Source organism: Bubalus kerabau, chromosome 17, assembly GCF_029407905.1.
Source record: "Bubalus kerabau isolate K-KA32 ecotype Philippines breed swamp buffalo chromosome 17, PCC_UOA_SB_1v2, whole genome shotgun sequence".
NCBI classification, from domain to species: domain Eukaryota; kingdom Metazoa; phylum Chordata; class Mammalia; order Artiodactyla; family Bovidae; genus Bubalus; species Bubalus kerabau.
In genome coordinates, this window is record NC_073640.1 from 68,677,403 (window position 1) to 68,704,814 (window position 27,412).

Consider the following 27,412-nt stretch of genomic DNA (forward strand, 5'->3'; position numbering starts at 1 on the left):
ATTACCTATTCCCTGTAGAAAAGTCTTAGAAACTACTCAGACACTCTTTGACAGAAATGTGTTTATTTGAAATTTAAATTCCACTGGAGAGCCTGGCCTCTGTGCCAGGGACATGCAGTTTTACAGTGAAGTCCGGCCTGACAGGAAGGCAGTCAACAGGCTCAGTTTCATGATGAAGTACTGTTAACTAATGAGACATGATTTCAGTAGAAGAATAACAAAAGAAAGCAAAAACTTATTGAAACAGGCTACACTAAAGTAGAAAACAAAATCCAAAGGGAAAAATAAGCCATCACTCAAATATCCTCCACATTCATATAAATTTAACCCCCCCGGACCGAATATCCTCCGAAGCTCTTCACATGTCATCCACCCTTTGTGTTACAGAAGTGACAAATCATTGTGAATTTCCTTCTTGGAGTAGAAAGGACTTGGACCCGACGGGCAGGGTCCTGGGTCAGTGTTTCCGAATGGGTTTCCTGGTGGGATTTCAGAGACCCCAGGGAGAAGAAGGCCAGTGACACTCGGGGCACACGTAGAGCTCGAGACCAGACTGTGACCACTCAGGTTCCCACTGTGGTTGAAACCTTTTTCACAGTGCTCACAGTAGAAAGGCGTCTCTTGGGTGTGGGCCCTCTGGTGAGCATGCAGCATAGAGTCGTGGGGGAACTTATTGGGGCAGAGATCACTGCTGTAGGGCTTCTTACCCATGTGGGTCTCCTGGTGAACACACAGGTCTGGTGGCTGCATGAACCATTGGACATGGATGTTACACTTTTTTTTTTTTAATTTAGAGTTAAAGGGCCATCTCTCTTAAATGCAGTTCCAGTATAAGGGCCCATTACTTTGATAAGCATGGCCTCAGCAGAAGACTGAAAAGGATGTGTGTAAAAGAATGTTTCCAAAGGCTCCAGAGATGACCCCAACTCTGCTTCCTGCTTCCCCTGGACAATACTCCATCTCCTGGGCGGGGCGGCTACTTGGTCCAGCTGACTTTAGGAATGTCATAGTGCTCCTTGAGCGTGTCCAGGTGTCTGTTGAAGTCCTGCACTCTCTGCTTGTGGGTTTTGGATGCTTTCTTCAGGATCCTCTCCATTTGTCGCTTCTCCTGCACCTTCTCAAAGGCCACCTGGGCTGGGGTCCGCTTGTCGAGGTGGTGCCTCAGCTCCTCCTCCTGGTTCTTCTGGATTTTGCCCATCGTTTCCAGGAGCTTTGCTTTGTCTCTGCCCTTTTTCTTCTTCCGCTTGGTCACGTCAAGCTCTGTGACTCCTTTGAGCTTCAGGGGTCCCTTTTGGACCTGCTCATAGGAGTCCATGCTGCCCATTTTTGGATTCGGATTTCTAAAAGGACAAAAGTCCGGGGTCGGTTTTCTGAAATGGAAATTGGGACAATATCGTTCTCCTCTGTAGATCCGAGAGGTTTTTGTGTGTGGGGTAACACAAATGAACACAGATGAACATTTCTGCTTAGTCCAGGGGGCCAAGGTTCAGAAAGCCTTGTGAAATAAATGCACCACACCGCACCACCGCATGGAGGGTGGCAACACCCTATAAATCAGGGTGATTTATAAACCTATAAATCAGATGGAGGCAGGAAAGGGGAGCCTGAAAGACCTCTTAATTAAAATGTCTTTTATGCAAGCGAAGGATCCGTGTTCCGTTATATTTCCAAAGTTCCTTTTACATGTTTCAAGTCCGTTTTTCCCCCCTCACAGAGAGCTCGGCAGTCAACCGTTTAAGGGAGATCCACTGCTTTCACAAGGTCTTTGAGCTGATGCAAGGTGAGTAGAAAACCCGCCTTCCGAAACCCACCACCTCCTTCTGTATTGCTTCCCAAACCTTCTCCTTAGATGTTCTCACTCATCACTTACCTCCTTTGAGCCCTCTTGCCCTCAGCCTCCTCAAGTCGATGACTGGCTATCAGTGCGTGTCTGGGTCTGAAACATCTCTATTTATAGAGAGCCGGGGGAAATGGCAAGGGTCCCTGCTTGTTACCCCATCAGCACAGTGATTGTGTAAGGGCGGGTCAAGCCATTTATATGACCTCATTTTAGATAATCCAGTTTATCCATGGATCCAGTTTCACACGGACACTCCACCAGAATAAACCCAATTTATCCAAGAGGCCTCCATGTTGGTTTTGTGGTAGACTTCTCTGATAGCTCAGGTGGTAAAGAATGTGCCTGCTATGCAGGAGATGCTGGAGTAATTCCTGGGTCAGGAATCTCTTCTGGGGAAGGGATAGGCTCCCCACTTCAGTGTTCTTGGGCTTCCCTTGTGGCTCAGCTGGGAAAGAAGTAAAGTGAAAGTCTTTCATTCATGTCCAGCTCTTTGTGACCCTGTGGATATACCGTCCAATGAATTCTCCACCCCAGAGGACTGGAGTGGGTAGCCGTTCCATTCTCCAAGGGATCTTCCCAACCCAGGGAGCGAAGCCAGGTCTCCCACATTGCAGGCAGATTCTTTACCACCAGGGAAGCCTGTGCACTTTTTGGCAGTAAGATTGATTTTCCTGGTCTAGAATATACTTTTCTCATTTACCTGGAGAGTTGGAAGGAGTCAAAGCATAGGTATCTGAAAGTTTTAACCAGTTTGGTTCGCCTATGCGTCCCTGGTGGCTCAGTGGTAAAGAATCTACCTGCCAATGCAGGAGACGTGGGTTCACTCTCTGGGTTCGGAAGATCTCTCGCAGAAGGAAATGGACAACGCACTGCAGTATTCTTGCCTGGAAAATTCGATGGACAGAAGAACCTGGTGGGCCATGGAATAGCAGAGTTGGACACAACTCAGCGACTAAACAACCCTTTTTAAAATTCCGCATGTCAAGATCTCGGACGAAGTCAGAATCTGGAATGTTGTGCAGGGGATGTGCCACTTTTGGGGTGGCAGTCTGCCTTTTCAGTAAGTACGCTTTGGTGTGGTGCAGACACTGGTGATTCTGATAACAGTGGTCTAGGACTATTCCATGACCCCACAAAAAATGTACATTCTTTAGCCATAGTGACTGAGGAATTTACTAGCAAAATGTTGAGCACATGCTTCTAGAAGCCCATGACAATTCACCCCTATGTAAAGGGATTTCCTCTACCTTTCTTCAGCAATGTATTCACTGTTGAGAAGAATGGGGGCAAAAGATAAATGAACAGGACTAGTTTCATTTTATTCCACCCTTCCATCTCCTCTACATTCCTCATCCCAATACCCAATACCATTCCCTCACTGCTACACTCTTTCATATTGAATGGACCTTAGTCCATCCATCATTCTTCTGACATCCACCTTTTCAGGAAAAAAATGTTGAAATGTCTGAAAGGCTCCCTAGATTTTGATTTCTGTAGTCTGGGACTATGTTGTTCTTTGCTGTACTTTCAAGAAATTTACAGTGTGTGAGACTCCTCAAATGGATATGAACAGCAATGCCAGGTTTTATATTATTCAGTCAAGACAAGCCACCAGGCAAGGCTCTCAGTCATTCTTCTGGGGAAAAAAAATACGAGGAAGCCTATTTAAACACTGAATTCCATGTAGTATAGTGACGTTGGAAATGTTAAGCACAGATTGTCCACCCAAAACATGTCCTTGCTGTCACTAGGGTATTTATTAGCTCCAAGGAAGGGACGCACAAAAGGATCCAAAGAGAATCAAGTTCCTGATCACATACTTGTTATGGTCATGAAACACACAACATACAATTTTGACTCTTTTATAAAGTGTACGATCTTCTTCCACCGAGTTTGGTCACAATTTTGTGCAGCTGTCAATGTTGTCTACTTCCAACTCTTTTCATCACCCCAAGAACAAAATGTGAATCATGAAAAGTCCCTCCCCATTCTCTGCCCACCTCCTCCCTTACCCTTGTCAATCCATTCATCTACTTCTTGCATCTATGGGTTCAGTTCAGTTCAGTTCAGTTGCTCAGTCGTGTCCGACTCTTTGAGACCCCATGAAAGGCAGCACGTCAAGCCACCCTGTCCATCGCCAACTCCCGGAGTTTACTCAAACTCATGTCTATTGAGTCAGAGATGCCATCCAACCATCTCATCCTCTGTCGTCCCCTTTCCCTCCTGCCTTCAATCTTTCCCAGCATCAGGCTCTTTTCAAATGAGTCAGTTCTTTGCATCAGGTGGCCAAAGTATTGGAGTTTCAGCTTCAGCGTCAGTCCTTCCAATAAATATTCAGGACTCATTTCCTTAAGAATGGACTGGTTGGATCTCCTTGCAGTACAAAGGACACCCTAGAGTTTTCTCCAACACCAAGGTTAAAATGCATCAGTTTTTTGCCTCTCAGCTTTCTTTAAGTCTAACTCTCACATCCATACACGACTACTGGAAAAACCATAGCTTTGACTAGCTGGACCTTTGTTGGCTAAGTAATGTCTCTGTTTTTTAATATGCTGTCTAGGTTGGTCATAACTTTTCTTCCAAGGAGCCAGAGTCTTTTAATTTCATGGCTGCAGTCACCATCTGCAGTGATTTTGGAGCCCTACCGCCACCCCTGAAAATAAATTCTCTCACTGTTTCCACTGTTTCCTCATCTATTTGCCATGAAAGGATGGGACCGGATGCCATGATCTTAGTTTTCTGAATGCTGAGTTTTAAGCCAAATTTTTAACCCTTCTCCTTCACTTTTATCAGGAGACTCTTTGGTTCTTCTTCACTTTCTGCCATAAGGACGGTGTCATCTGCGTGTCTGTGGTTATTGATATTTCTCCTGCAAATCTTGATTCCAGCTTGTGTTTCATCCAGCCCAGCTTGTCTCATGATGTACTCTGCATATAAGTTACATAAGCAGGGTGACAATATACAGCCTTGACGTACTCCTTTCCGATTTGGAATCAGTCCTTTGTTCCAAGTCCAGTTCTAACTGTTGCTTCCTGACCTGCATACAGATTTCTCAGGAAGCAGCTCAGGAAGTCTGGTATTCCTGTCCAACAATTTTCCACAGTTTCTTGTGATCCACACAGTCAAAGGCTTTGGCATAGTCAATAAAGCAGAAGTAGATGTTTCTCTGGAATGCTCTTGCTTTTTCAATGATCCAATTGATGTTGGAAATTTGATCTCTGGTTCCTCTGCCTTTTCTAAATCCAGCTTGAACATCTGAGAGTTCATGGTTGATGTACTGTTGAAGAGTGCTTGGAGAATTTTGAGCATTATTTAGCTAGCGTGTGAGATGAGTGCAATTGTGCAGTAGTTTGAGCATTCTATGGCATTGAAATGGAAACTGAGCTTTTCCAGTCCTGTGGCCACTGCTGAGTTTTCCAAATTTCTTGACTTATTGAATGCAACACTTTCACAGCATCATGCCTGAGGATTTGAAATAGCTCACCTGGAATTCCATCACCTCCACTAGGTTTGTTCATAGTGATTCTTCCTCAGGCCCACTTGACTTCACATTCCAGGATGTCTGGCTCTAGGTGAGTGATCACACCTTCGGGATTATCTGGGTCGTGAAGATCTTTTTTGTACGGTTCTTCTGTGTATTCTTGCCATCTCTTGTTAATATCTTCTGCTTCTCTTGGGTCCATACCATTTGTGTCCTGTATTGTCCCCATCCTTGCATGAAATCTTCCCTTGGCAAATCCAAATCCTTTCTCACACCCTCGGAGGGCAGTGCTCCTCACACTCTCTACCTTCTCCTCCACTCCACAGCCACCTTGCACACCTGACCATACCAAGCCCAACTGGTTTTGCAGTCTAGTTTTAGGGTTTTCTTCCACTGTCTGGAAAGTCCTTCCCCCGACACGCTCAGCCTATCTTCAGATCTCAACACAATCAGTGGTTCTTTGGAGACGGACAGGCCTGGCTGTTGCTTTATCGCCCGGCATCTCACTCCATCACTACGATTCCTCAATAGGAGTTTCTCAGCCTCGGTATGTATTTTCTCTTTTAAATCCATTAATTCTGGCTGTGCTGGGTCTTTGTTGCTGCTCGTGACGCAGGGCTCCTCTCTCGTCACGGGCACAGGCTTCTCACTGCAGTGAGCTCTCTCGTGGGGAGCCCGGGCTCTCGGGGCTCTGGGCTTCAGTAGTGGCAGCTCCCAGGCTCGGTGCTTGTGTTGCACGGCCTTAGTTGCTCCTGAGCACTGGGAGGCCTCCATAGTGATTTAGTGACAGATTCTGTGTATTTTTTTTTGTTCTGTTTTTGGCCAAGCAGGGAGGCAAGTGCGATCTCAGTTCCCAGAGCGCGGAAGGAAACCACGCCGCCTGTAGCGGGAGCGCCAAGTATCACCCGCTGGACCGCTCGGGAAATCCCTCGGTTTCCTTTTGGATTTGATTGATTTTGGACTTTGGGGACTGCATTTTGGGGTGAACGGCTTGGTTTCAATGATCTCGTGAATTTTCGGTCTCACTGCCTGGAGGGTTCGACGGAGTTAGAGACATGGTGGTGGGAGCCAGATCGGTTTGACTCCTCTCGTCTTTTCTGTTCTTGTGAGAAAAGTCTCCAAACGCTTTTCTAAAATCAGCTGATGAGCTAAGGTGAGAGAAGACCTGATTTCTAATAGCCTTTCTGAAGAGTTGAAGTTGTACACCAATAGGAAAAAGGAATGACACCTATTACTTTCGGAAGCCTTCCTTTTTCTAAACACCTCGGGAAGAAATCCCCGAACAAGTATGGAGTGAGTGAATCTATCTCAGCATAATAACAGCCATGAGGGCAAAACCACGGCTATCACCTATTCCCTGCAGAAAAGTCTTAGAAACTATGCAGACACTCTTTGACAGAAATGTGTTTATTTGAAATTTAAATTCTACTGGACAACCTGGCCTCTGTGCCAGGAGCATGCAGTTTTACAGTGAAGTCCCGCCTAATAGGAAGGCAGTCAACAGTAGGCTCAGTTTCATGATGAAGTACTGATAACTAATGAGACATGCTTTCAGTAGAAGAATAACAAAAGAAAGCAAAAACAGATTGAAACAGGCTATACTAAAGTAGAACACAAAATCCAAAGGGAACGATAAGCCATCACTCAAATATCCTCCTCATTCATGTAAATGGAAGCCCCTGGACCCAAAATCCTCCGAAGCTCTGCCCATGTTATCCACCCTTTGTGTTACAGAAGTGACAAATCATTGTGAATTTCCTTCTTGGAGCAGAAAGGACTTGGACCCGAGGGCAGATTCCTGGGCCAGTGGTTCCGAATGGGTTTCCTGGTGGGATTTGAGACACCCCAGGGAGCAGAAGGCAGGTGACACTCGGGGCACATGTAGGGCTCGAGCCCAGAGTGTGACCACTGAGGTTCCCACTGTGGTCAAAAGCTTTTTCACAGTGCTCTCAGCAGAAAGGCTTCTCTTGGGTGTGGGTCCTCTGGTGAGCATGCAGCGTAGAGTCGTGGGGGAACTTCTTGGGGCAGAGATGGCAGCTGTAGGGCTTCTCGCCCACGTGGGTCTCCTGGCGAACACACAGGTCCGGAGGCTGCATGAACCATTGGACATTGATGTTGCTTTTTTCTCTTTGTAATTTAAAGGGCCCTCTCTCTTTAATGCAGTTCCAGAATAAGGGCCCATTACTTTGATAAGCACGGGCTCAGCAGAAGACTCAAAAGGATGTGTGTAAAAGAATGTTTCCAAAGGCTTCAGAGATGACTGCAACTCTGCTTCCTGCTTCCCTTGGACAAAACTCCATCTCCTGGGTGGGGCGGCTACCTGGTCCAGCTGACTTTAGGAATGTCATAGTGCTCCGTGAGCGTGTCCAGGTGTCTGTTGAAGTCCTCCACTCTCTGCTTGTGGGTTTTGGATGCTTTCTTCAGGATCCTCTCCATTTGTCGCTTCTCCTGCACCTTTTCAAAGGCCACCTGGGCTGGGGTCCGCTTGTCGAGGTGGCGCCTCAGCTCCTCCTGATTCTTGCGGATTCTTCCCGTCGTTTCCAGGAGTTTTGCAGCAGCAGCAGCAGCAGCAGCAGGATGGCTAGTTTAAATACAGGTTCACCACTGTAATTTAAATTTCAAATAAACAAACACATTTCTATTAAACAGCTGTGTGTTTTCTCTTCTAAGACTTTGCTACAGGTAGGTGATAGTCATGGTTTTGTCTATGTGGCCATTAGTATGTTGAGATATGTTCCCTTTCTACACGTTTGGATAGTGCTTCCTTAGGTATTTAGAAAAAGAAGGCTTCTTAAATTGATAAGTGTCATTCTTTTCCCTTGCTGCTGCTAACTGCTGCTAAGTCACTCCAGTCGTGTCTGAAATTGTGCGACCCCATAGATGGCCGCCCACCAGGCTCCCCTGTCCCTGGGATTCTCCAGGCAAGAACACTGGAGTGGGTTGCCATTTCCTTCTCCAGTGCATGAAAGGGAAATGTGAAAGTGAACTCGCACAGTCATGTCCGACTCATAGCGACCCCATGGACTGTAGCCCTCCAGGCTCCTCCATCCATGGGATTTTCCTGGCAAGAGCACTGGAGCGTGGCGCCATTGACTTCTCATCTTTTCCCTACTGGTGTACAACCTCTGGTTTATGTGATGCCTCTCTGAAATGGTTTCTTACAGTTGATCTCATCAGCTGATTTTAGACAAAATCTTTGATGACTTATTTCATGAGAAAGAAACAAGATTAGGCAACCCAATTTGATTACAACCATCGGATTACAATTATTGGACTGCCTCACAGTCTCCAAGCAGAAAAAATTTATTAGATCAGGAAAATCAATCTGTTTCCCCAAGAAATGCCATCCATGAAGTCTACAGTAAACAAAATACATTACAGAAAGTTTACTGCCAAACCAATATCGTGGCCTCTTTAATGGTTCTTCCTGTTGGAGTCTCCACAGGAAATGGAGTCTACCCAGATTATCCAAAGTGGTTCCTTCCATGCCCTTTATCGAATCACTGGGATGATGAGGTTATGGCCAGAAATTCCTGGAGATTCACCCAACTCTCTATAAATACAGACATTTCAGCTCCAGACACACTTTGAGAGCCAGTGCCTGACCTGAGGAGGCTGAAGGCAAGGGACCTGGAAGGGGTAAGCGGTGAGTGGGCACGTCCAAGGAGGATGGCTAGAAATCAGGACACACGGGTGGGTTTCAGAAAGGTCTCACTTTCTGTTCATCCTACATTAGCTAGGAGACCTTGTGACAGGAGATCTTACTCTAACCCCACGTTAACAACGGTTAATCCAGGTCTTCTGCGAGGGGAGAAGAATGTTTACACTAATGTTGCTTTGAGGTGGCTCGTTTTCTTCAAGGGTTTCTGAGCAGCACCCTATGGCCTTTTAAAAACTACATATATGTTTATTATTAGTTTTAAGTTTTTTAATTCCTTGATTTTGGCTGGGCTGGGTCTTCTTTGCTCTGAGGGCTTTCTCTAGCCGTAGCTAGTGGGGACTACTCTCTAGCTGAGGGGTATGGGCTTCTCATTGTGGTGGCTTCTCCCGTGGCAGAGCTGGGAGTCTACAGCTCGGGTTCAGTAGTTGCCCCTCTCAGGCTCAAGAGTTGTGGTGCACAGGCTTCGAGGCAGGCGGGGTCTTCCCATATCAGGGATCAAACCCATGTCCCCCTGCATTGGCAGGCAGATTCCTAGCCACTGGACCACCAAGGAAGCCCTATGGTCATTTCTGACCAGACAGTTTTATGAAATATTGAATGAGTCGGGGAATGGTGTTCAATATTGGGATGTAGGGGAGACAGAAGGGTGGGAAAAAATGAAACCCATTTGTTTCTCTTTTTTTTGTCTCCCTAGACTGCTAACCAGTGACTTTAATGCTGAGGAAAAGCAGAGGAAATCCATTTCCATAGGCGTCAACTGGGCACCCACTTCTAGAAGCATTTGCTCAGAGTCCTACTGGAAATTTCCTCCATCAATATGGCTGAGGACCAGCCATTTTTTCAGGGTTGTGGACACATGACAGACAGTCCTGGGGCAGAGTCACCGGCATCCGTGCCACCCCAAGACACACTCATGGAAGACTCAGACTGTGACCAGGAAACCTGGCACGTCCGGTTCAGAACATTTAGCAGCTCAGAGGAGTCCGACCCCGTCGAGGATCTGAGGAGACTCCGTGAACTCTGCTATCTGTGGCTGAGGCCAGATCTTCACACCAAGGAGCAGATGATGGACAGGCTGGTGCTGGAGCAGTTCATGATCTGCATGCCTCTGGAGTGCCAGGTCCTGCTCAAAGAAAGTGGGGTGCAGAGTTGCAAAGCCCTGGAGGACGTGCTGAGAAATAAGCAGAAACCCAAGTAGTGGGTGAGTAGGACCTTAGTGATGGGTGTGGGAGGAGGAGACACGTGCAAGCTGCAGGGATCACAAGATAGGACCTGCGGGTTTGGCTCTGTATCAGTGGTTCCCAAACAGGTGAGAGAAGTTCACAATTGGGCAATTTGGGAGATACTTCTGACTGTCTCAACTCGAAGGATGTAGATCTTTTACACCAAACGGGAGCTTCTATTGTCAATGCCATTGGATGCCTGAAAGCTACATTCCAGGCCTTATACAGACTGATCTTGATGATTTCTCCCCTCATAGACCATAGTCTGCATACAAGGGCAGAAATATCTTGTACATGATCCCAATATTGAGATGGTTGAAGCCAAGGCCGGTGACATGGACGATGAGAGAGACCCGTGGGAGGAGCCCCAAACCCCCGTTAGGGTCATATCTCCAGAGGATAGCCAGGAAGGAAGCCAAGAGCTGCAGAATCTGCCAGGACCCACGAACCTGTCTAGGGAGCAGGTGAGAGCCTGTAAGCAGGTAGAAGAGAGGCAGGTTGGTGTGGCTGCTGGAGTAATGGGGAGATTTGGCAAAGAACAGGAATGGACCCAATGCTTCCAGGAATTCCCACGGATGCATTCAGTTCCTAGGCTTTTTTTTCTAATCAGTGTGATAAAGAAGATAATCCATCTCTGTCCCTCTGCTATGAAAGCTTCTAGTCTTAGGACTGGGGAGAAGGGAATCCTGTCTTCCTTATATGATGCTAGGTTCAATTTGCTGCAGGTAAATGCACTGACAGCTGATTTACCCAAGGCCACTTTGCCCAAGAACACGTCATATTTCAGAATATGATCATTCCTTGCAACTGATGGAGTGACTCGAAATTGGACTCATTTTGCCCCCCAGTAGACATTGGGCTTCCCTGGTGGTTCATATGGTGAAGAATCTGCCGACAATTCAGGATACCTGGGTTCGATGCCTGGGTCAGGAAGATCCCCTGGAGAAGGGAATGACTACCCACTCTAGTGTTCTTGCCTGGAGAATCCCATGAACAGAGGAATCTGGCAGCTATAGTCCATGGGTTTGCAGAGAGTCAGACACGACTGAGCGACTAACACTTTCCCTTTCAGACATTGAAGAATGAATGGAAGACAGTTGATTTGTTCAAATAAGGTTGGGTATAGGCAGCAGATGCTATTGACTTGCATGGAGTAGAGACCAAGAATACTGGTCATCAGCTTCCTATGTACTGGGTAACCACCATCGCAAAGTTGCATCCAGGCAAAGTCTCCAACAGTGATGGAGTCAAGAGAGCTGGACCTAGAGTTCTTTACTTCCAGAGTCAGGGGCAGGAAGGAATGGGTATGATTTGGAGAGACCTATGCATAGAGAAGTCAGAGTGCCAACTGTGATGTCCTGATTGGATTGCAATATACGGTCTGAATAGATCCAGGACAGTCTGAGTTTCAGCAGATGATTATCAATCAGGGTGATGGGGTGGACCACAAGAAGTCAGGGCATATCCCCTACAATGACATGAAGAAAGTTGGAGTCTTAGATCAAGATACGAGGGAGATGGGGAAACAGGAAACAGTTTTCCATGGACTAAGGTAAATGGCTTTGACTCTGCTTGTTTGTCCCTTGTCAGGACCAGAGAGCTCTCTCACCAGAGACTGTTCCTGAAACAGGTGAGCTGGAGGGTCAGACGCCCAGGGAGAACTTGGAGAAGGACCTGCTGGAAGACAGGGGAGAGACAAAAACCCTTCAATCTCAAGAACCTGAACTGCTGAAGGGTCCTGGTGAGTATTCAAAACCGTGGAATTCAGCAGAGTTAGTGACTCCCTCCTATGGTGGCATGGGGCTGGGTAGCCAGCATCACCATCCTTGGATGGGTGGGTGGAGATCATTGTCCAGTGCCAACCTTCTCCATCATCAACGTTCCAGTGTCCCACAGTCCAAGCTCTTAGCTTGGTTGCTTGATGGGAACTTCTCAGCCAACATCAGAGTTCCAGTGAGGCCAGCCACACAGAAAATGCTCCTTGCTAAATGTGGTGCTGAATTTCTCTCAGCAGATTCTGGGAGCATAGAGAGACAGAAGAATCCTCAAGAAGAAACTGATATTTAAAATGTGTCTCCTGAACCCTTTCTTCCTGTGTTCCAGAGGGAGACGTTTCCACTATGAGTGGATCCAGACGAGGTCCTGTAAAGAATCGCAGACATGTCAAAAGGAAATGGGACCGCAGTCCGACTTGCCAAGACGTGCGTCAAGAAGCAGCCACGTGTTTGGACCAAGGAGAGTTCTCAGGACAGCTTGGGTCCCGTTCTGTTGGTTCATCTGGGACCGTGGGACCCACCAATCTTCCTGAGGGACCAGAAACCCCGGGACAGCACCCTCTGAATGCAGGGTGTGCAAAAAGAGCTTTCCTTATCAATCTCAGCTTACCCTGCACCAGAGGACACACACAGCAGAGAGGCCCATTCAATGCGACATCTGTGCCAAAGGGTTCATACAATTTTCAGATCTGCGGGTTCACGAGCGGATCCACACTGGTGAGAAGCCCTACAGCTGTGATCTCTGCCTCAAGAAGTTCACCCAGGACTCCACCCTGCGCGCTCACAAGAGGACCCACACCCAGGAGAAGCCTTTCTGCTGTGAGCAGTGTGACAGAGCTTTCGGCCACCGAGGGAACCTCAACGTTCACCGACGCACCCACTCTGGGCTCAAGCCCTACGTGTGCCCCGAGTGTCACACAGCCTTCCGTCAGCTGGGGACTTTCAGACGCCACCAGAAAATCCATTCCAGATGACTGGCTCAGGACCCTGCCCTCAAGTCCCAGAAGGAAATTCGGGATTATTTGTCAGTTATGTGATACAAAGAAAGGGTGACATTTGAAGAACTTACGATCATACTGGAACCCGATGGGGTTCCATTCACTTGAATTTGGTGAATATTTGAGTGACGACTTATCTTTCCCTTCAGATTTTGTTCTCTACTTTAGTGTAGCCTGTGTTTGTGATAAGTTTCATCTTTGTGTTGTTCTTCTTCAGTGAATGCAGGTCTCATTAGTTTTCAGTACTTCTTCGTGAAATTGAGGTCACTGCTGATTGTCCCCCCCTCCATTAGGGAAGATTTAATTGTACAGTAGGATGCTCTTAGCAGAGTGGCCAGATGAAAAATAGGATCACCAGTGAAATTTAAATTTCAAATAAACAAAGACATTTCTGTCAAATAAGTGTCCTGTGTATTTCCCCTTTCTAGATTTTTTCTTGTTATTTTATATTTTAACTTTACAGTATGTATTGGTTTTGCCATATATCAACATGAATCCACCACAGGTATACACGTTGTCCCATCCTGAACCCTCTTCCCTCCTCCTTCACTGTACCATCCCTCTGGGTCATCCCAGTGCACCAGCCCCAAGCATCCACTATCATGCATCAAACCTGGACTGGCTACTTTTTCATATATGATATTATACATGTTTCAATGCCATTCTCCCAAATCATCCCACCCCATCCCCAAGGTTTTTTTTATATGGAGTAGGTGATAGCTGCGGTTTGTTACATGCCCATTATTATGTGGAGATATCATCCCTCTGTAAGGCTTCCCCAGTGACTCAGCGGTAAAGAATCTGCCTGCAGCACAGAAGACCCAGGTTCGATCCCTTCATCAGGAAGATCCCCTGGAGAAGGGAATGGCAACCCACTCCAGAATTCTTGCCTGGAGAATCCCATGGACAGAGGAGCCTGGCAGGCTATGGTCTGTTGGGTTGCAACGAGTTGGACACGACTGAGGTGACTAAGCACCCACTCGCGCATTTAAAGTACCTGTATTCTTTTGGAATTATGAACTGTTAGGTAATGTAGTATTAATGCCCATTTGAACATTGAGATTCTAGGGTGTCTCAGCTAGAAAAGATTCTTCAAGGTAGCACTCTTTCATCCCACTTGACTGTCCTCCAGCAGAAATGAAGAGAGGTCATTTGGAGCAGAATGGAGTAAATAAAAGTATTTCTTTTCAAAGAATCAGCATTTTGTTCTATTAATTAGCCTGGGAATTTGCTGGGGGAGGCAAACTCAAGGATGATATTGTAATAGATATTGGTGTCTGGCTGCTCCACTTAAAAGCCAATGCAGAGGCCAGGTTGGGGGGAAGGAATGTTAGCTTTATTCTGGATGCCAGCAACTGTTGAAAGTGAAAGTGAAGTCGCTCAGTCATGTCCAACTCTTTGCAACCCCGTGGACTGTAGCCTACCTGGGTCCTCCGCCCATGGCATTTTCCTGGCAAGAGTACTGGACTGGGTTGCCATTTCCTTATCTAACAACTGTGGAGGCGGGGCAGACGTCTGTCCAATGGCTGACTCCCCCCACCTCCCACCCCAGACAATTAATGAGCAACAGCTTTTATAGATGGAGGGCGGGGGCTACAGGCAGAAACAGCGCAGTCAGCTCTGACAATCATCTTGAAACTGGTCATCACTGGTCTGATCAGTGTCATCTTGATTGTTGTCAATACAGTTAACCTTCAGGTCCAGGGTACATTTGTTTTCATTTCTTGGGTCAATTCTCAGAATTGTGTCTGCTTCTCTCATGGTTTCCCAGGAGGCTCAGTGGTAAAGAATCCGCCTGCCAAATCAGGAGACGTGATTTTGCTCCCTCGGTGGGGAAGATCCCCGAGAGAAGAGAATGGCAACTCACTGCAGTATTCTTGCCTGGAGAATCCCAAGGATGGAGGAACCTGGTTGGCTACAGTCCATGGGGTCAGAAAGAGCCACTTCACTTTCTTTCACTTTGCAACTCCATGCACTGCAGCACTCCAGGCTTCCCTGTCTTTCACTGTCTCCCAGGAGTTTGCTAGAACTCGTGTCCATTGAGTCAGTGATGCCATCCAACCATCTCATCCTCTGTCGCCTCCTTCTATCTCAAAGGATGTTAACTTACAGGCCCAAGATGGAGGCAACTAATTCAAAGAAGCAATATAGAATATAAAGCCTGGGTCTCTTCAGAAACAGGGGTATTAGAACCATTATCGAAGAATCAACACAAGAAATTAATACAATGAAATATGAATAAGACTTCAAAACACAGACCCAGTTAAGTACTAGTTAAGAAAAGCGAATAACAGGGCATCCCTGGGGGCTCGGAGGTAAAGGCTGTGCCTGCCAATGAGAGGACACGAGTTCCATCCCTGACCCGAGAAGGTCCCAGGGCTCAGGAGCAACTAAGGCCATGCGACACAACCACCGAGCCTGGGAGCCGCCACTCCTGAAGCCCAGAGCCCCGAGAGCCCGGGCTCCACACAAGAGAGGTCACTGCAGCGAGAAGCCTGTGCCCCACGACTGGAGAGGAGCCCTGCGTCCTGAGCAGCAACAAAGACCCAGCACAGCCAAAAATGAATGGATTTAAAAATAAAATACATACCAACGCTGAGAAACTGCTATTGAGGAAACGTGGTGATGGAGTGAGATGCCGGGTGATAAAGGAACAGGCCTGTCCGTCTCCAAAGACCACTGATTGTGTGGAGATCTGAAGACAGCCTGAGGGTGTCAGGGGAAGGACTTTCCAGACAGCAGAGTAAAACCCTACAAACTAGACCGCAAAGCCAGTTGGGCTTGGTGTGGTCAGGTGTGCCAGGTGGCTGGGGTTGGAGGAGAGGTAGAGAGTGTCAGGAGTTGTGCCCTCTGAGGGTTTGAGAAAGGATTTGGATTTGCCAAGGGAAGATTTCATGCAAGGATGGGCACAATAAAGGACAGAAATGGTATGGACCCAAGAGAAGCAGAAGATATTAAGAAGAGGTGCCAAGAATACACAGAACTACACTAAAAAGATCTTCATGACCCAGATAATCCCGAAGGTGTGATAACTCACCTAGAGCCAGACATCCTGAAATGTGAAGTCAAGTGGGCCTTAGGAGGAATCACTATGAACAAAGCTAGTGGACGTGATGGAATTCCAGTTGAGCTATTTCAAATCCTCAGACATGATTTTGTGAAAGTGTTGCCCTCAGTGAGTCAGCAAATTTGGAAAACTCAGCAGTGGCCACAGGACTGGAAAAGGTCAGTTATCATTCCAATCCCAAAGAAAGGCAATGCCAAAGAATGTTAAAACTACTGCACAATTGCACTCATCTCACATGCTGGCAAAATAATGCTCAAAATTCTCCAAGCTGGTCTTCAACAGTACATGAACCATGAACTTTCAGATGTTCAAGCTGGATTTAAAAAAGGCAGAGGAACCAGAGATCAAATTGCCAACATCAATTGGATCATTGAAAAAGCAAGAGCGTTCCAGAGAAATATCTACTTCTGCTTTATTGACTATGCCAAAGCCTTTGTCCGTGTGGATCAGAAGAAACTGTGAAAAATTGTTAGACAGGAATACCAGACTTCCTGAGCTGCCTCCTGAGAAATCTGTATGCAGGTCAGGAAGCAACAGTTAGAACTGGACTTGGCACAATGGACTGATTCCAAATTGGGAAAGGAGTACATCAAGACTGTATACTGTCACCCTGCTTATGTAACTTATATGCAGAGTACATCATGAGACAAGCTGGGCTGGATGAAACACAAGCTGGAATCAAGATTTGCAGGAGAAATATCAATAACCTCAGATACACAGATGACACGACACTTTTGGCAGAAAGCAAAGAAGAGCCAAGGAGTCCCTTGATGAAAGTGAAAGATGAGAGTGGAAAAGTTGGCTTAAAATTCAACATTCAGGAAACTAAGATCATGGCATCCAGTCCCATCCCTTCATGGCAAATAGATGGGGAAACAGTGGAAACAGTGAGATAATTTATTTTTGGGGCGGGGGAGCTCCAAACTCACTGCAGATGGTGACTACAGCCATGAAATTAAGACTCTTGCTCCCTGGAAAGAAGTTATGACCAATCTCGACAGTGCAGTAAAAAACAGAGACATTACTTGGCCAACAAAGGTCCAGCTAGTCAAAGCTATGGTTTTTCCAGTAGTCATGTATGGATGTGAGAGTTGGACTTAAAGAAAGCTGAGAGGCAAGAAACTGATGCTTTTGAACCTTGGTGTTGGGGAAGACTCTTGAGTGTCCTTTGGGCTGCAAGGGGATCCAACCAGTCCATCTTAAAGGAAATCAGTCCTGAATATCATTGGAAAATATTTCAGCTGAAGCTGAAACTCCAATTCTTTGGCCACCTGATGCAAAGAACTGACTCATTTGAAAAGACCCTGATGCTGGGAAAGATGGAAGGCAGGAGGGGAAGGGGATGACAGAGGATGAGATGGTTGGATCGCATCTCTGACTCAATGGATGTCAGTTTGAGTAAACTCCGGGAGCTGCTGATGGACAGGGTGGCCTGACGTGCTGCATTTCATGCCGTCTCAAAGAGTTGGACACGACTGAGCGACTGAACTGAACTGACCTGAACTGAACCCATAGATGCAAGAAGTAGATGAACGGATTGCCAAGGGTAAGGGGGGAAGTGGGCAGAGAATGGGGAGGGACTTTTCATGATTCACATTTTGTTCTTGGGGTGATGAGAAAGCTTGGAAGTAGACAACATTGACAGCTGCACAACATTGTGAACGAACTTGATGGAACAAGATCCTACACTTTAGAAAAGAGTCAAAATTGTATGTTGTGTGTTTCATGACCATAACAAGTATGTAATCAGGAACTTGATTCTCTTTGGATCCTTTTGTGTGTCCCTTCCTTGGAGCAAATAAATACCCTGGTGACAGCAAGTAAATGTTTTGTGTGGACAATCTGTGCTTAATGTTTCCAACGTCACTATACTACATAGAATTCAGTGTTTAAATAAGCTTCCTCGTATTTTTTTTCCCCAGAAGAATCATGACGGAGAGCCTTGCCTGGTGGCTTGTCTTGACCGAATCATATAAAACCTGTCATTGCTGTTCATGTCCATTTGAGGAGTCTCACACACTGTAAATTTCTTGAAAGTACAGCAAAGGACAACATAGTCCCAGATGACAGAATCAAAATCTAGGGAGCCGTTCAGACATTTCAACCTTTTTTTCCCATAAAGGTGGATGTCAGAAGAATGATGGATGGACTAAGGTCCATTCAATATGAAAGATTGTACCAGTGAGAGAATGGTATTGGGTATTGGGGTGAGGAATATAGAGGAGATGGAAGGGTAGAATAAAATGGAACTAGTTCTGTTCATTTATCTTTTGCCCCCATTCTTCTGAACAGTGAATACATTGCTGATGAAAGGTAGAGGAAAACCCTTTACATAGGGGTGAATTTGTCATGGGCTTCTAGAAGCATGTGCTCAACATTTTGCTAGTAAATTCCTCAGTCACTATGGCTAAAGAATGTACATTTTTTGTGGGGTCATGGAATAGTCCTAGACAGGCTGTAATCAGAACCTCTGGTGTCTGTGCCGCACCAGAGTGTACTTACTGAAAAGCCAGACTGTGACCCCAAAAGTGGCACGTTCCCTGCAGAACATTCCAGATTCAGACTTCGTCCGAGATCTTTACATGTGGAATTTTAAAAAGGGTTGTTTAGTCGCTGAGTTGTGTCCAACTCTGCTATTCCATGGCCCACCAGGTTCTTCTGTCCATCGAATTTTCCAGGCAAGATTACTGCAGTGTGTTGTCCATTTCCTTCTGTGAGAGATCTTCTGAACCCAGAGAGTGAACCCATGTCTTCTGCATTGGCAGGTAGATTCTTTACCACTGAGCCACCAGGGACGCATAGGCGAACCAAACTGGTTAAAATTTTCAGATACCTATGCTTTGACTCCTTCCAACTCTCCAGGTAAATGAGAAAAGTATTTGCTAGATCAGGAAAACCAGTCTTACCTCCAAAAAGTGCACGGGCTTCCCTGGTGGTACGAGACAGCAAAAGAGACACTGATGTATAGATCAGTCTTATGGACTCTGTGGGAGAGGGAGAGGGTGGGGAGATTTGGGAGAATGGCATTGAAACATGTATAATATCATGTATGAAACGAGTCACCAGTTCAGGTTCGATGCACGATACTGGATGCTTGGGGCTGGTGCACTGGGATGACTCAGAGGGAGGGTGTGGCGAGGGAGGAGGGAGGAGGGTTCGGGATGGGGAACACAGGTATACCTGTGGCGGATTCATTTCGATATTTGGCAAAACTAATACAATATTGTAAAGTTTAAAAATAAAATAAAATTAAACTAGAAAAAAAAATAAATTAAAAAAAAAAAAAAAAAAAAGAATCTGCCTGCAATGCGGGAGACCTGGCTTCACTCCCTGGGTTGGGAAGATCCCTCAAAGAAGGGAACGGCTACCCACTCCAGTCTTCTGGTCCGGAGAATTCCATGGACTGTATATCCATGGGGTCACAAAGGCTCGGACAGCTAAAAGATTTTCACTTTACTTCTTTCCCAGCTGAGCCACAAGGGAAGCCCAAGAACACTGGAGTGGGTAGCCTATCCCTTCTCCAGCAGATCTTCCTGACCCAGGAATTACTCTAGCATCTCCTGCATTGCAGGAGGATTCTTTACCCCCTGACCTATCAGAGAAGTCTACCACAAAACCAATATGGAGGCCTCTTTGATATACTGTGTTTTTTTTCTGGTGGAGTGTCCGTGTGAAACTGGATCCATGGATAAATTGGATTATCTAAAATGAGGTCATATAAATGACTTGACCCGCCCTTACACAATCGCTGTGCTGATGGGGTAACAAGCAGGGACCCTTGCCGTTTCCCCCGTCTCTATAAATAGAGAGTTTCAGCCCCAGACACACCTTGATAGCCAGTCACTGACTTGAGGAGGCTTAGGGCAAGAGGGCTCAATGGAGGTAAGTGATGAGTGAGAACGTCTAAGGAGAAGGTTTGGGAATCAGTACAGAAGGAGGTGGTGGGTTTCAGAAGGCTGGGTTTTCTACTCACCTTGCATCAGCTCAAAGGCCTTGTGAAAGCAGTGGATCTCCCTTAAACTCCACATTAACTACGGTTGGGTGCTGAGCTCTCTGTGAGGGGGAAACACGGACTTGAAACATGTAAATGGAACTTTGGAAATATAGTGGAACACGGATTCTTCTCTTGCAGAAAAGACATTTAAATAAGAGGTCTTTCAGGTTCCCCCTCCTGCCTCCATCTGATTTATAGGTTTATACATCACCCTGATTTATAGGTGTTGCCAGCCTCCATGCTATGGTGTGGTGTGCTGCATTTCTTCCTCAAGGCTTTCTGAACCTTGGCCCCCTGGGCTAAGCAGACATGTTCGTCTGTGTTCATTTGTGTTAACACGCACAGAGAGACCCTCTCAGATCTACAATACAGAACGATATTGTCCCAATTTCCATTTGAGAAACCTGATGCCCCCTGACTTTTGTCCATTTAGAAATCCGAATCCAAAGATGGGCAGCATGGACGCCTACGAGCAGGTCCAAAAGGGACCCCGGAAGCTGCAAGGAGTCACCGAACTTGGCGTGACCAAGCGGAAGGAGAAAAAGGACAGAGACAAGGCAAAACTCCTGGAAACGATGGGAAAAATCCAGAAGAACCAGGAGGAGGAGCTGAGGCGCCACCTCGACAAGCACACTCCAGCCTAGGTGGCCTTTGAGAAGGTGCAGGAGAAGCACAAATGGAGAGGATGCTGAAGAAAGCATCCAAAACTCACTAGCAGAGAGTGGAGGACTTCAACAGACACCTGGACACGCTCACGGAGCATTATGACATTCCTAAAGTCAGCTGGACCAAGTAGCCGCCCCACCCAGGAGATGGAGTATTGTCCAGGGGAAGCAGGAAGCAGAGTTAGGGTCATCTCTGGAGCCTTTGGAAACATTCTTTTACACATATTCTGTGAGTCTTCTGCTGAGCCCGTGCTTATCAAAGTAATGGGCCTTTATTCTGGAAGCGCATTAAACAGAGACGGCCCTTTAAATTACAAAGAGAAAAAAGCAACTTCCATGTCCAGTGGTTCATGCAGCCTCGGGACCTGTGTGTTCACCAGGAGACCCACTGGGCGAAAAGCCCTACGGCTGCGATCTCTGCCCCTAGAAGTTCCCTCACGATGCCACGCTTCACGGTTACCAGAGGACCCACACCCAAGAGAAGCCTTTCTGCTGTGAGCACTGTGAAAAAGCTTTCGACCACAGTGGGAACCTCAGTGGACACACTCTGGGCTCGAGCCCTACATGTGCCCCGAGTGTCACCGGTCTTCTGCTCCCTGAGGTCTGTCAAATCCCACCAGGAAACCCATTCCGAACCACTGGCCCAGGACCCTGCCCTCGGGCCAAGTCCTTTCTGCTTCAAGAAGGAAATTCACAATGATTTGTCACTTCTGTAACACAAAGGGTGGATGACATGGGAAGAGCTTCGGAGGATATTGGTCCAGGGGGTTCCATTTACATGAATGAGGAGGATATTTGAGTGATGGCTTATCGTTCCCTTTGGATTTTGTTTTCTACTTCAGTGTACCCTGTTTCAAAAAGTTTTTACTTTCTTTTGTTATTCTTTTACTGAAAGCATGTCTCATTGGTTATCACTATTTCATCATGAAACTGAGCCTACTGTTGACTGCCTTCCTGTTAGGCAGGACTTCTCTGTAAACCTGCAGGACCTGGCAAAGAGGCCAAGGTCTCCAGTGGAATTTAAATTTCAAATAAACACATTTCTGTCAAATGTGTCTCATAGTTTCTAAGACTTTTCTACAGGGAATAGGTGATGGCCGTGGTTTTGCCTACATGGCTGTTATGCTGAGGTAGATTCACTCACTCCATACTTGTTCAGGTATTTCTTCCCGACTTGTTTCGAAAAAGGAAGGCTTCTGAAAGTGATAGGGGTCATTCTTCTTTCCTATTGGTGTACAACTTCTACTCTTCAAAAAGGCTACTTAGAAATCGGGTCTGCTCACACCTTAGCTCATCAGCTGATTTTAGAAAAGCCTTTGAAGACTTATCTCACAAGAACAGAAAAGACGAGAGGAGTCAAACCGATCTGGTTCCCACCACCATGTCTCGGACACTGTCAAACCCTCCAGGCAGTGAGACCAAAAATTCACGAGATCATTGAAACCAGTCCGTTAACCCCAAAGTGCAGTCCCCAAAGTCCAAAATCAATCAAATCCAAAAGGAAATGGAGGGATTTCCCGCGCGGCCCAGTGGGTGAGACTCAGCGCTCCCGCTGCAGGCGCCGTGGTTTCCTTCCGCGGTCTGGGAACTGAGACCGCACCTGCCTCCCTGCTTGGTCAAAAACGGAACAAACAAAATACACAGAACCTGTCGCTAAATCACTATGGAGGCCTCTTTAGCAAATCGTGGTTCTCCTGAGCCAGTTTCCGTGGGCAATCGAATCCCTGTGATTAAGTAAAGAGGGATTATCTAGAACGTTTCGCCCCGCCCTCACCGAATCCATGCGCCGATCGGGTAACAGGCCGAGAGGGCCGGCGTTTCTCCAGCGCGAAAGAGAGACGTGTCTCCGCCAGCCGAGTTGGAGAGCGAGTCCCCAACTGAGGAGGACCGAGGCGAGAAGGCTTCAAGGAGGTAATTGATGGGAAGTGTCTAAAGAGAACGCTAGAGAGTCAGGGCCCGTGGAAGTGGGTTTCAGTAAGTCCTGGCTTTCTGTTCCCCTTGCATTCGCTCAGAGACCGTGTGAAATCCACCGATCTGCCTCCGGCCACACATAAACCGTGGTTCATTTGTGGAATCTTCTGTGAGATGAGATTGTTTCCACACTCCATGGTGTCGTGTGGGGTGTTCATTTTTTTCAAAAAGGGCTTTTAAGCACCGCCCTGTGGACAGTTGTGACCACACAGTTTCTTGTAGTATAAGATGGATGTCGGAGGAGGAAGAGAATGGATTCTTGTCCCTGGTGTGAAATTCTGAGGCGGGAATACTGCCCAGTATTGGGATGAGGGATGGTAGGGTGGATGAAAATAAAACTAATTGGCTGCATTCTTTTTTCTTTTTTGCCCCCTATTTCTGAACACTGAATCTATTCCTGAGGAAAAGCAAGAGGAAATTCCTTTCGATCGGGGTCAGTTGGGCACGGACTTCTAGAAGCATTTGCCCAGAGTCCTACTGAAAAGCTCTACAGTCGGCATGGCTGAGAACCAGACAAGGGGTCGTGGCCCCGTCGCGGACAGCCCCGGAGCAGAGTCGCCGGCGTCTGCGCCAGGCCAAGACACCCGAAGGGAAAACCGCGACTCCGACCTGGAAGAGTTGCGCGTCCGCTTCAGAACGTTTAGCAGCTCGGACGAATCCGACCCCATGAAGGCTCTGAGGAGGCTCCGTGAACTCTGCGGGCTGTGGCTGAGGCCGGATCTTCACACCAAGGAGGAGATGGTGGACAGGCTGGTGCTGGAGCAGTTCGTGATGTGCATGCCGCCTGAGATCCAGGTCTTAGTCAAAAGTAGTGGTGCCGAGACTTGTAAGGATCTGGAGGAGGTGCTGAGAAAGAAGCAGAAACTGAAGAAATGGGTGAGTAGGACCCTAGTGACCCTGTGAGACAGGGAACGGTGGGATGAGGGGCTGGGAGCTGGGAGATGAAGCAGAAGGATCAGAGGGCTTGTCTCTAAATCAGGGATTCCCAGAGGGGTGAGCACTTGCCTGTGGCATCACTGGATATGTTTCTGTTGATCCTCACTTGGAGGGTGTTGGTCTTTCAAATGTCATTCCCAGGAGGTGGGCTCCTAGGGTGGGATACGCAATGAATACCTTTTTGGATCTTGTGAAGGGAGACTCATCCTATCTGAATTTTTCCTCACAGGCTGTAGTGCGTGTCCAAGGCGAGGATGTTTTGATGCCCGTCTCGGGTGTTGAGATGTTAGGATCTGAGGTCAGTGAGGGGCACAGTGAGGGAGACCGAGCCAGGGAGCCCCAGCCTACAGTCAGTGTCATCCCTCCAGACAAGGGCCAGCAGGAAAGCCAAGATGGGCAGCATCTGCCAGGAGCCAAGGACCTGTCGAGGGGGCAGGTGAGTGTGATGTCCTGACCTCCAGTCTGGGAGCAGGTAGAAGGGGGTCGGGTGGGGGTGGCTGCGGAAGTAATTGGGAGAACTGGACAAAGGACAGGAATGGACCCTCTGCCTCCAGGAATTCCCATGGATGCATTCCGTTCCCGGCTGTTTTCCATCCAGTGTGAGAATGAAAACAATCCATCTTTCATAGTCCTTCACCATGAAAGTTTGTGGCCCTAAGCATGAGGGCAGAGGAGTCCTGTTTCCACAGATTGGTGCTGGTTCAGTTCATCAGGCATAAGTGCACTCACAGTGGTTTCACCCATGATGGATTTCATCAGAGGCACTTAATATTGGGGGATATTGTAAACACCTTGAATTGCATAGCAAGTTCCCCGTTGGAGTCATTTTTCCCCTCAGATATTGGAGTATGTCTGGAGAGAGTGGATTTTTTTGAAATGTGAATCGGGGGAGGAGATGCTACTGATTTCTCATGAATAGAGCTATATAGTATAAAACAGAGCTATATAGTATAACAGCTATACTGCTTATCATCTTATTATACCCCAGGCCACCTTCCATGATGAAGAGAAATCCAGGCAAGGTATCAACAAGTGGTGAAGTCAGGAGCCCTAGAGCCAGAATCCTCTGCTTTCAGATTCAGGGCCTGGAGACTGTGAGATGAGGTGGAGAGATAGGTGCAAAGATAATTGGCAGTGCCAGCTGTGAAGTCTGGACTTGTTTGCCAGAGGTGGTCGGTATAGATCAAGGACAGACATGGGAATCAGAAGAGGATTGCCAATCAGGGTGATGGGAAGCAGTCAGGGCATCTCCCCCAAACTGATATTCAGAAAGCTGGAGTGTGAGATCAGGGTACGAGGCAGGTGGGGAAAGAGGAGACAGAGCTTTCGTGGGCTAAGGCAGTGGGATTGACTCTGCTTGGTTGCCCCTTGTCAGGACCAGAAAGCTCTCCCACCAGAGACCATTCCTGAAACAGGTGAACTGCAGGGTCAGACGCCCTCCAAGGAGAACTTGGAGAAGGACCTGCGGGAAGACAGAGGAGTGACAAGAACCCTTTTGTCTCAAGAGCCTGAACTTCTGCAGAATCGTGGTGAGTATTAAAAACTTGGAGACCACAGGAGGTACTGACTGCCTCCATTCATGTCCAGGAAGGGGTACCCAGCATTTCCATCCCTTGTTGTTGTGGGGTAGGAGTTGGTTCCCCAATGCCAACCTTCTCCATCGTCAACATTCCAGAGTGTTTCATCAGCTAGACTCTTAGGTAGTTTGGTTGCTAGGAAGTCTGTAGCCAAGATTATGGATGGTTCCAATGAGGCCGGCACCATGGAAAATGCTCCTTGATAAATATGGTGCTGAATGTCTTCTTTCAGCAGATTCTGGGAGGGCAGAGAGAGAGGAGAGTGTCCCCTGGAAGGAATTCATACTTCAAAGGTGGCTCTGAACCCTTTCCTCTTGTGTTCCAGAGAGAGATGTTTTCACTCCGAGTGGATCCAGACGAGGTCCTCTGAAGAATCGCAGACATGTGAAAAGGAAGCGGGAGAGCAGTCCCACTTGCCAAGACGTGGGTCAAGAGGCAGCCACGTGTCTGGACCAAGGAGAGTTCTCAGGACAGTTTGGGTCCCATTCCTTTGGTGCATTTGGCACCATTCGACCCACCAGTCTTCCTGAGGGAGCAGAAACCCTGGGACGGGCACCCTCTGAATGCAGGGTGTGCAAAAAGAGCTTTCCTTATCAATCTCAGCTTACCCTGCACCAGAGGACACACACAGGACAGAGGCCCTTTCAATGTGACATCTGTGCCAAAGGGTTCATACAGCCTTCAGACCTGCGGGTTCACCAGCGGATCCACACTGGCGAGAAGCCCTACAGCTGTGATCTCTGCCTCAAGAAGTTCACCCACGACTCCACGCTGTGCACTCACAAGAGGACCCACACCCAGGAGAAGCCTTTCCGCTGTGAGCACTATGACAGAGCTTTCGGCCACCAAGGGAACCTCAACGTTCACCGACGCACCCACTCTGGGCTCAAGCCCTACGTGTGCCCCGAGTGTCACACAGCCTTCCGTCAGCTGGGGACTTTCAAACGCCACCGGAAAATCCATTCCAGATGACTGGCTCAGGACCCTGCCCTCAGGTCCAGGTCTTTTCTGTTTTAATGAGAAAATTGAGAATGATTTGTCACCTGTGTGATACAAAGTGTGGATGACAGGGGAAGGGCTTAGGAGGATCGTGGAACCCAGTGGGGTTCCACTCGCGTAAATTAGGATATTTGTGTGAATTAGGATACTTGAGTGATGACATTTTTCCCTTTGGATTTTGTTTTCTACTTTGCTATAGACTATAGTTTTCTTTTTCATTTGTGTATTTTCAGTTGGAGGAGAATTGCCTTACGATGTTAGACTCTGGTTTTCTTACATGTTTTCGCTTTGTGTTGTTCTTGTTCTTCCAATGAAGCTGTGTCTCACTGGTTATCAGTACCTCATCATCAGAGTGAGGCTACTGCTGATTGCCTTCTTGTCAGGTGTGCTTTCCTTTTAAAATAGGATGCTCCTAGCAGGATGGCTAGATTAAATACAGGATCACCAATGAAATTTAAATTTCAAATAAACAAACACATTTCTATCAAAGAGCTGTGTGTTTTCTCTTCTAAGACTTTGCTACAGGTAGGTGATAGCCATAGTTTTTTCAATGTGGCCATTATTATGTTGAGATATGTTCCCCTTATACTAGTTTGGATACTGCTTCCTTAGGTATTTAGAAACAGAAGGCTTCTTAAATTGATAAGTGTCATTCTTTTCCCCTCCTGCTGCTGCTGCTGCTAAGTCACTTCAGTCGTGTCCAACTCTGTGCAATCCCATAGACGGCAGCCCACCAGGCTCCCCCATCCCTGGGATTCTCCAGGCAAGAACACTGGAGTGGGTTGCCATTTCCTTCTCCAATGCATGAAAGGGAAAAGTGGGAGTGAAGTCGCTTGGTAGTGTCTGACTCTTAGCGACCCCATGGACTGTAGCCCACCAGGCTCCTCCATCCATGGGATTTTCCAGGCAAGAGTACTGGAGTGGGGTGCCATTGCCTTCTTCTCTTTTTCCCTGCTTGTGTACAACCTCTGGTTTCTGTGATGGCTCTCTGAAATGGCTTCTTACAGTTGATCTCGTCAGCTGATTTTAGACAAAAGTCTTTGATGACTTAATTCATGAGAAAAGAAACAAGATTGGGTAACCCAATTTGATTACAACCATCGGATTACAATTATTGGACTGCTTCATAGTCTCCAAGCAGAGAAAAAATTCATTAGATCAGGAAAATCAATCTGTTTCCCCAAGAAATGCCATCCATGAAGTCTAAAGTAAATAAAATACATTA

General features: G+C 47.1%; 3 protein-coding genes and 1 pseudogene across 4 annotated transcripts in view; 3 read left to right on the forward strand and 1 right to left on the reverse strand.

Annotated features, from left to right (window-relative positions):
- LOC129630768 (putative zinc finger and SCAN domain-containing protein 5D) overlaps positions 1-14,101 on the forward strand; it is a 28,456-nt gene extending 14,355 nt beyond the window's left edge. Inside the window, exons 2-3 of the mRNA XM_055551257.1 lie at positions 11,796-11,946; positions 12,309-14,101. Of these exons, the coding sequence (XP_055407232.1) occupies positions 11,796-11,946; positions 12,309-13,033 (876 nt within the window). The 3' untranslated portion in view covers positions 13,034-14,101. The remainder of the gene's footprint in view (positions 1-11,795; positions 11,947-12,308) is intronic.
- On the reverse strand, positions 47-2,002 carry LOC129632290 (protein FAM32A-like). 2 transcript variants are annotated; one of them, XM_055553814.1, is made up of 2 exons: positions 1,871-2,002; positions 47-1,340 (listed from the first exon to the last, which is right to left on the reverse strand). In XM_055553814.1, exon 2 carries the CDS (start codon positions 1,322-1,324, stop codon positions 977-979), a length of 348 nt encoding a protein of 115 aa, XP_055409789.1. In that variant the 5' UTR covers positions 1,325-1,340; positions 1,871-2,002; the 3' UTR covers positions 47-976. The 2 variants fall into 2 exon arrangements, with proteins under 2 accessions (XP_055409789.1, XP_055409788.1); XM_055553813.1 differs by having other exon boundaries at positions 47-1,370.
- Positions 14,102-19,798: 5,697 nt separating the features above from the next.
- On the forward strand, positions 19,799-21,758 carry LOC129632291 (protein FAM32A-like; annotated as a pseudogene).
- Positions 21,759-23,132: 1,374 nt separating this feature from the next.
- On the forward strand, positions 23,133-26,676 carry LOC129632244 (zinc finger and SCAN domain-containing protein 5B-like). The gene is made up of 4 exons (XM_055553750.1): positions 23,133-23,551; positions 23,841-24,047; positions 24,987-25,140; positions 25,514-26,676. Exons 1-4 carry the CDS (start codon positions 23,174-23,176, stop codon positions 26,158-26,160), a joined length of 1,386 nt encoding a protein of 461 aa, XP_055409725.1. The 5' UTR covers positions 23,133-23,173; the 3' UTR covers positions 26,161-26,676.
- Positions 26,677-27,412: the final 736 nt, after the last annotated feature.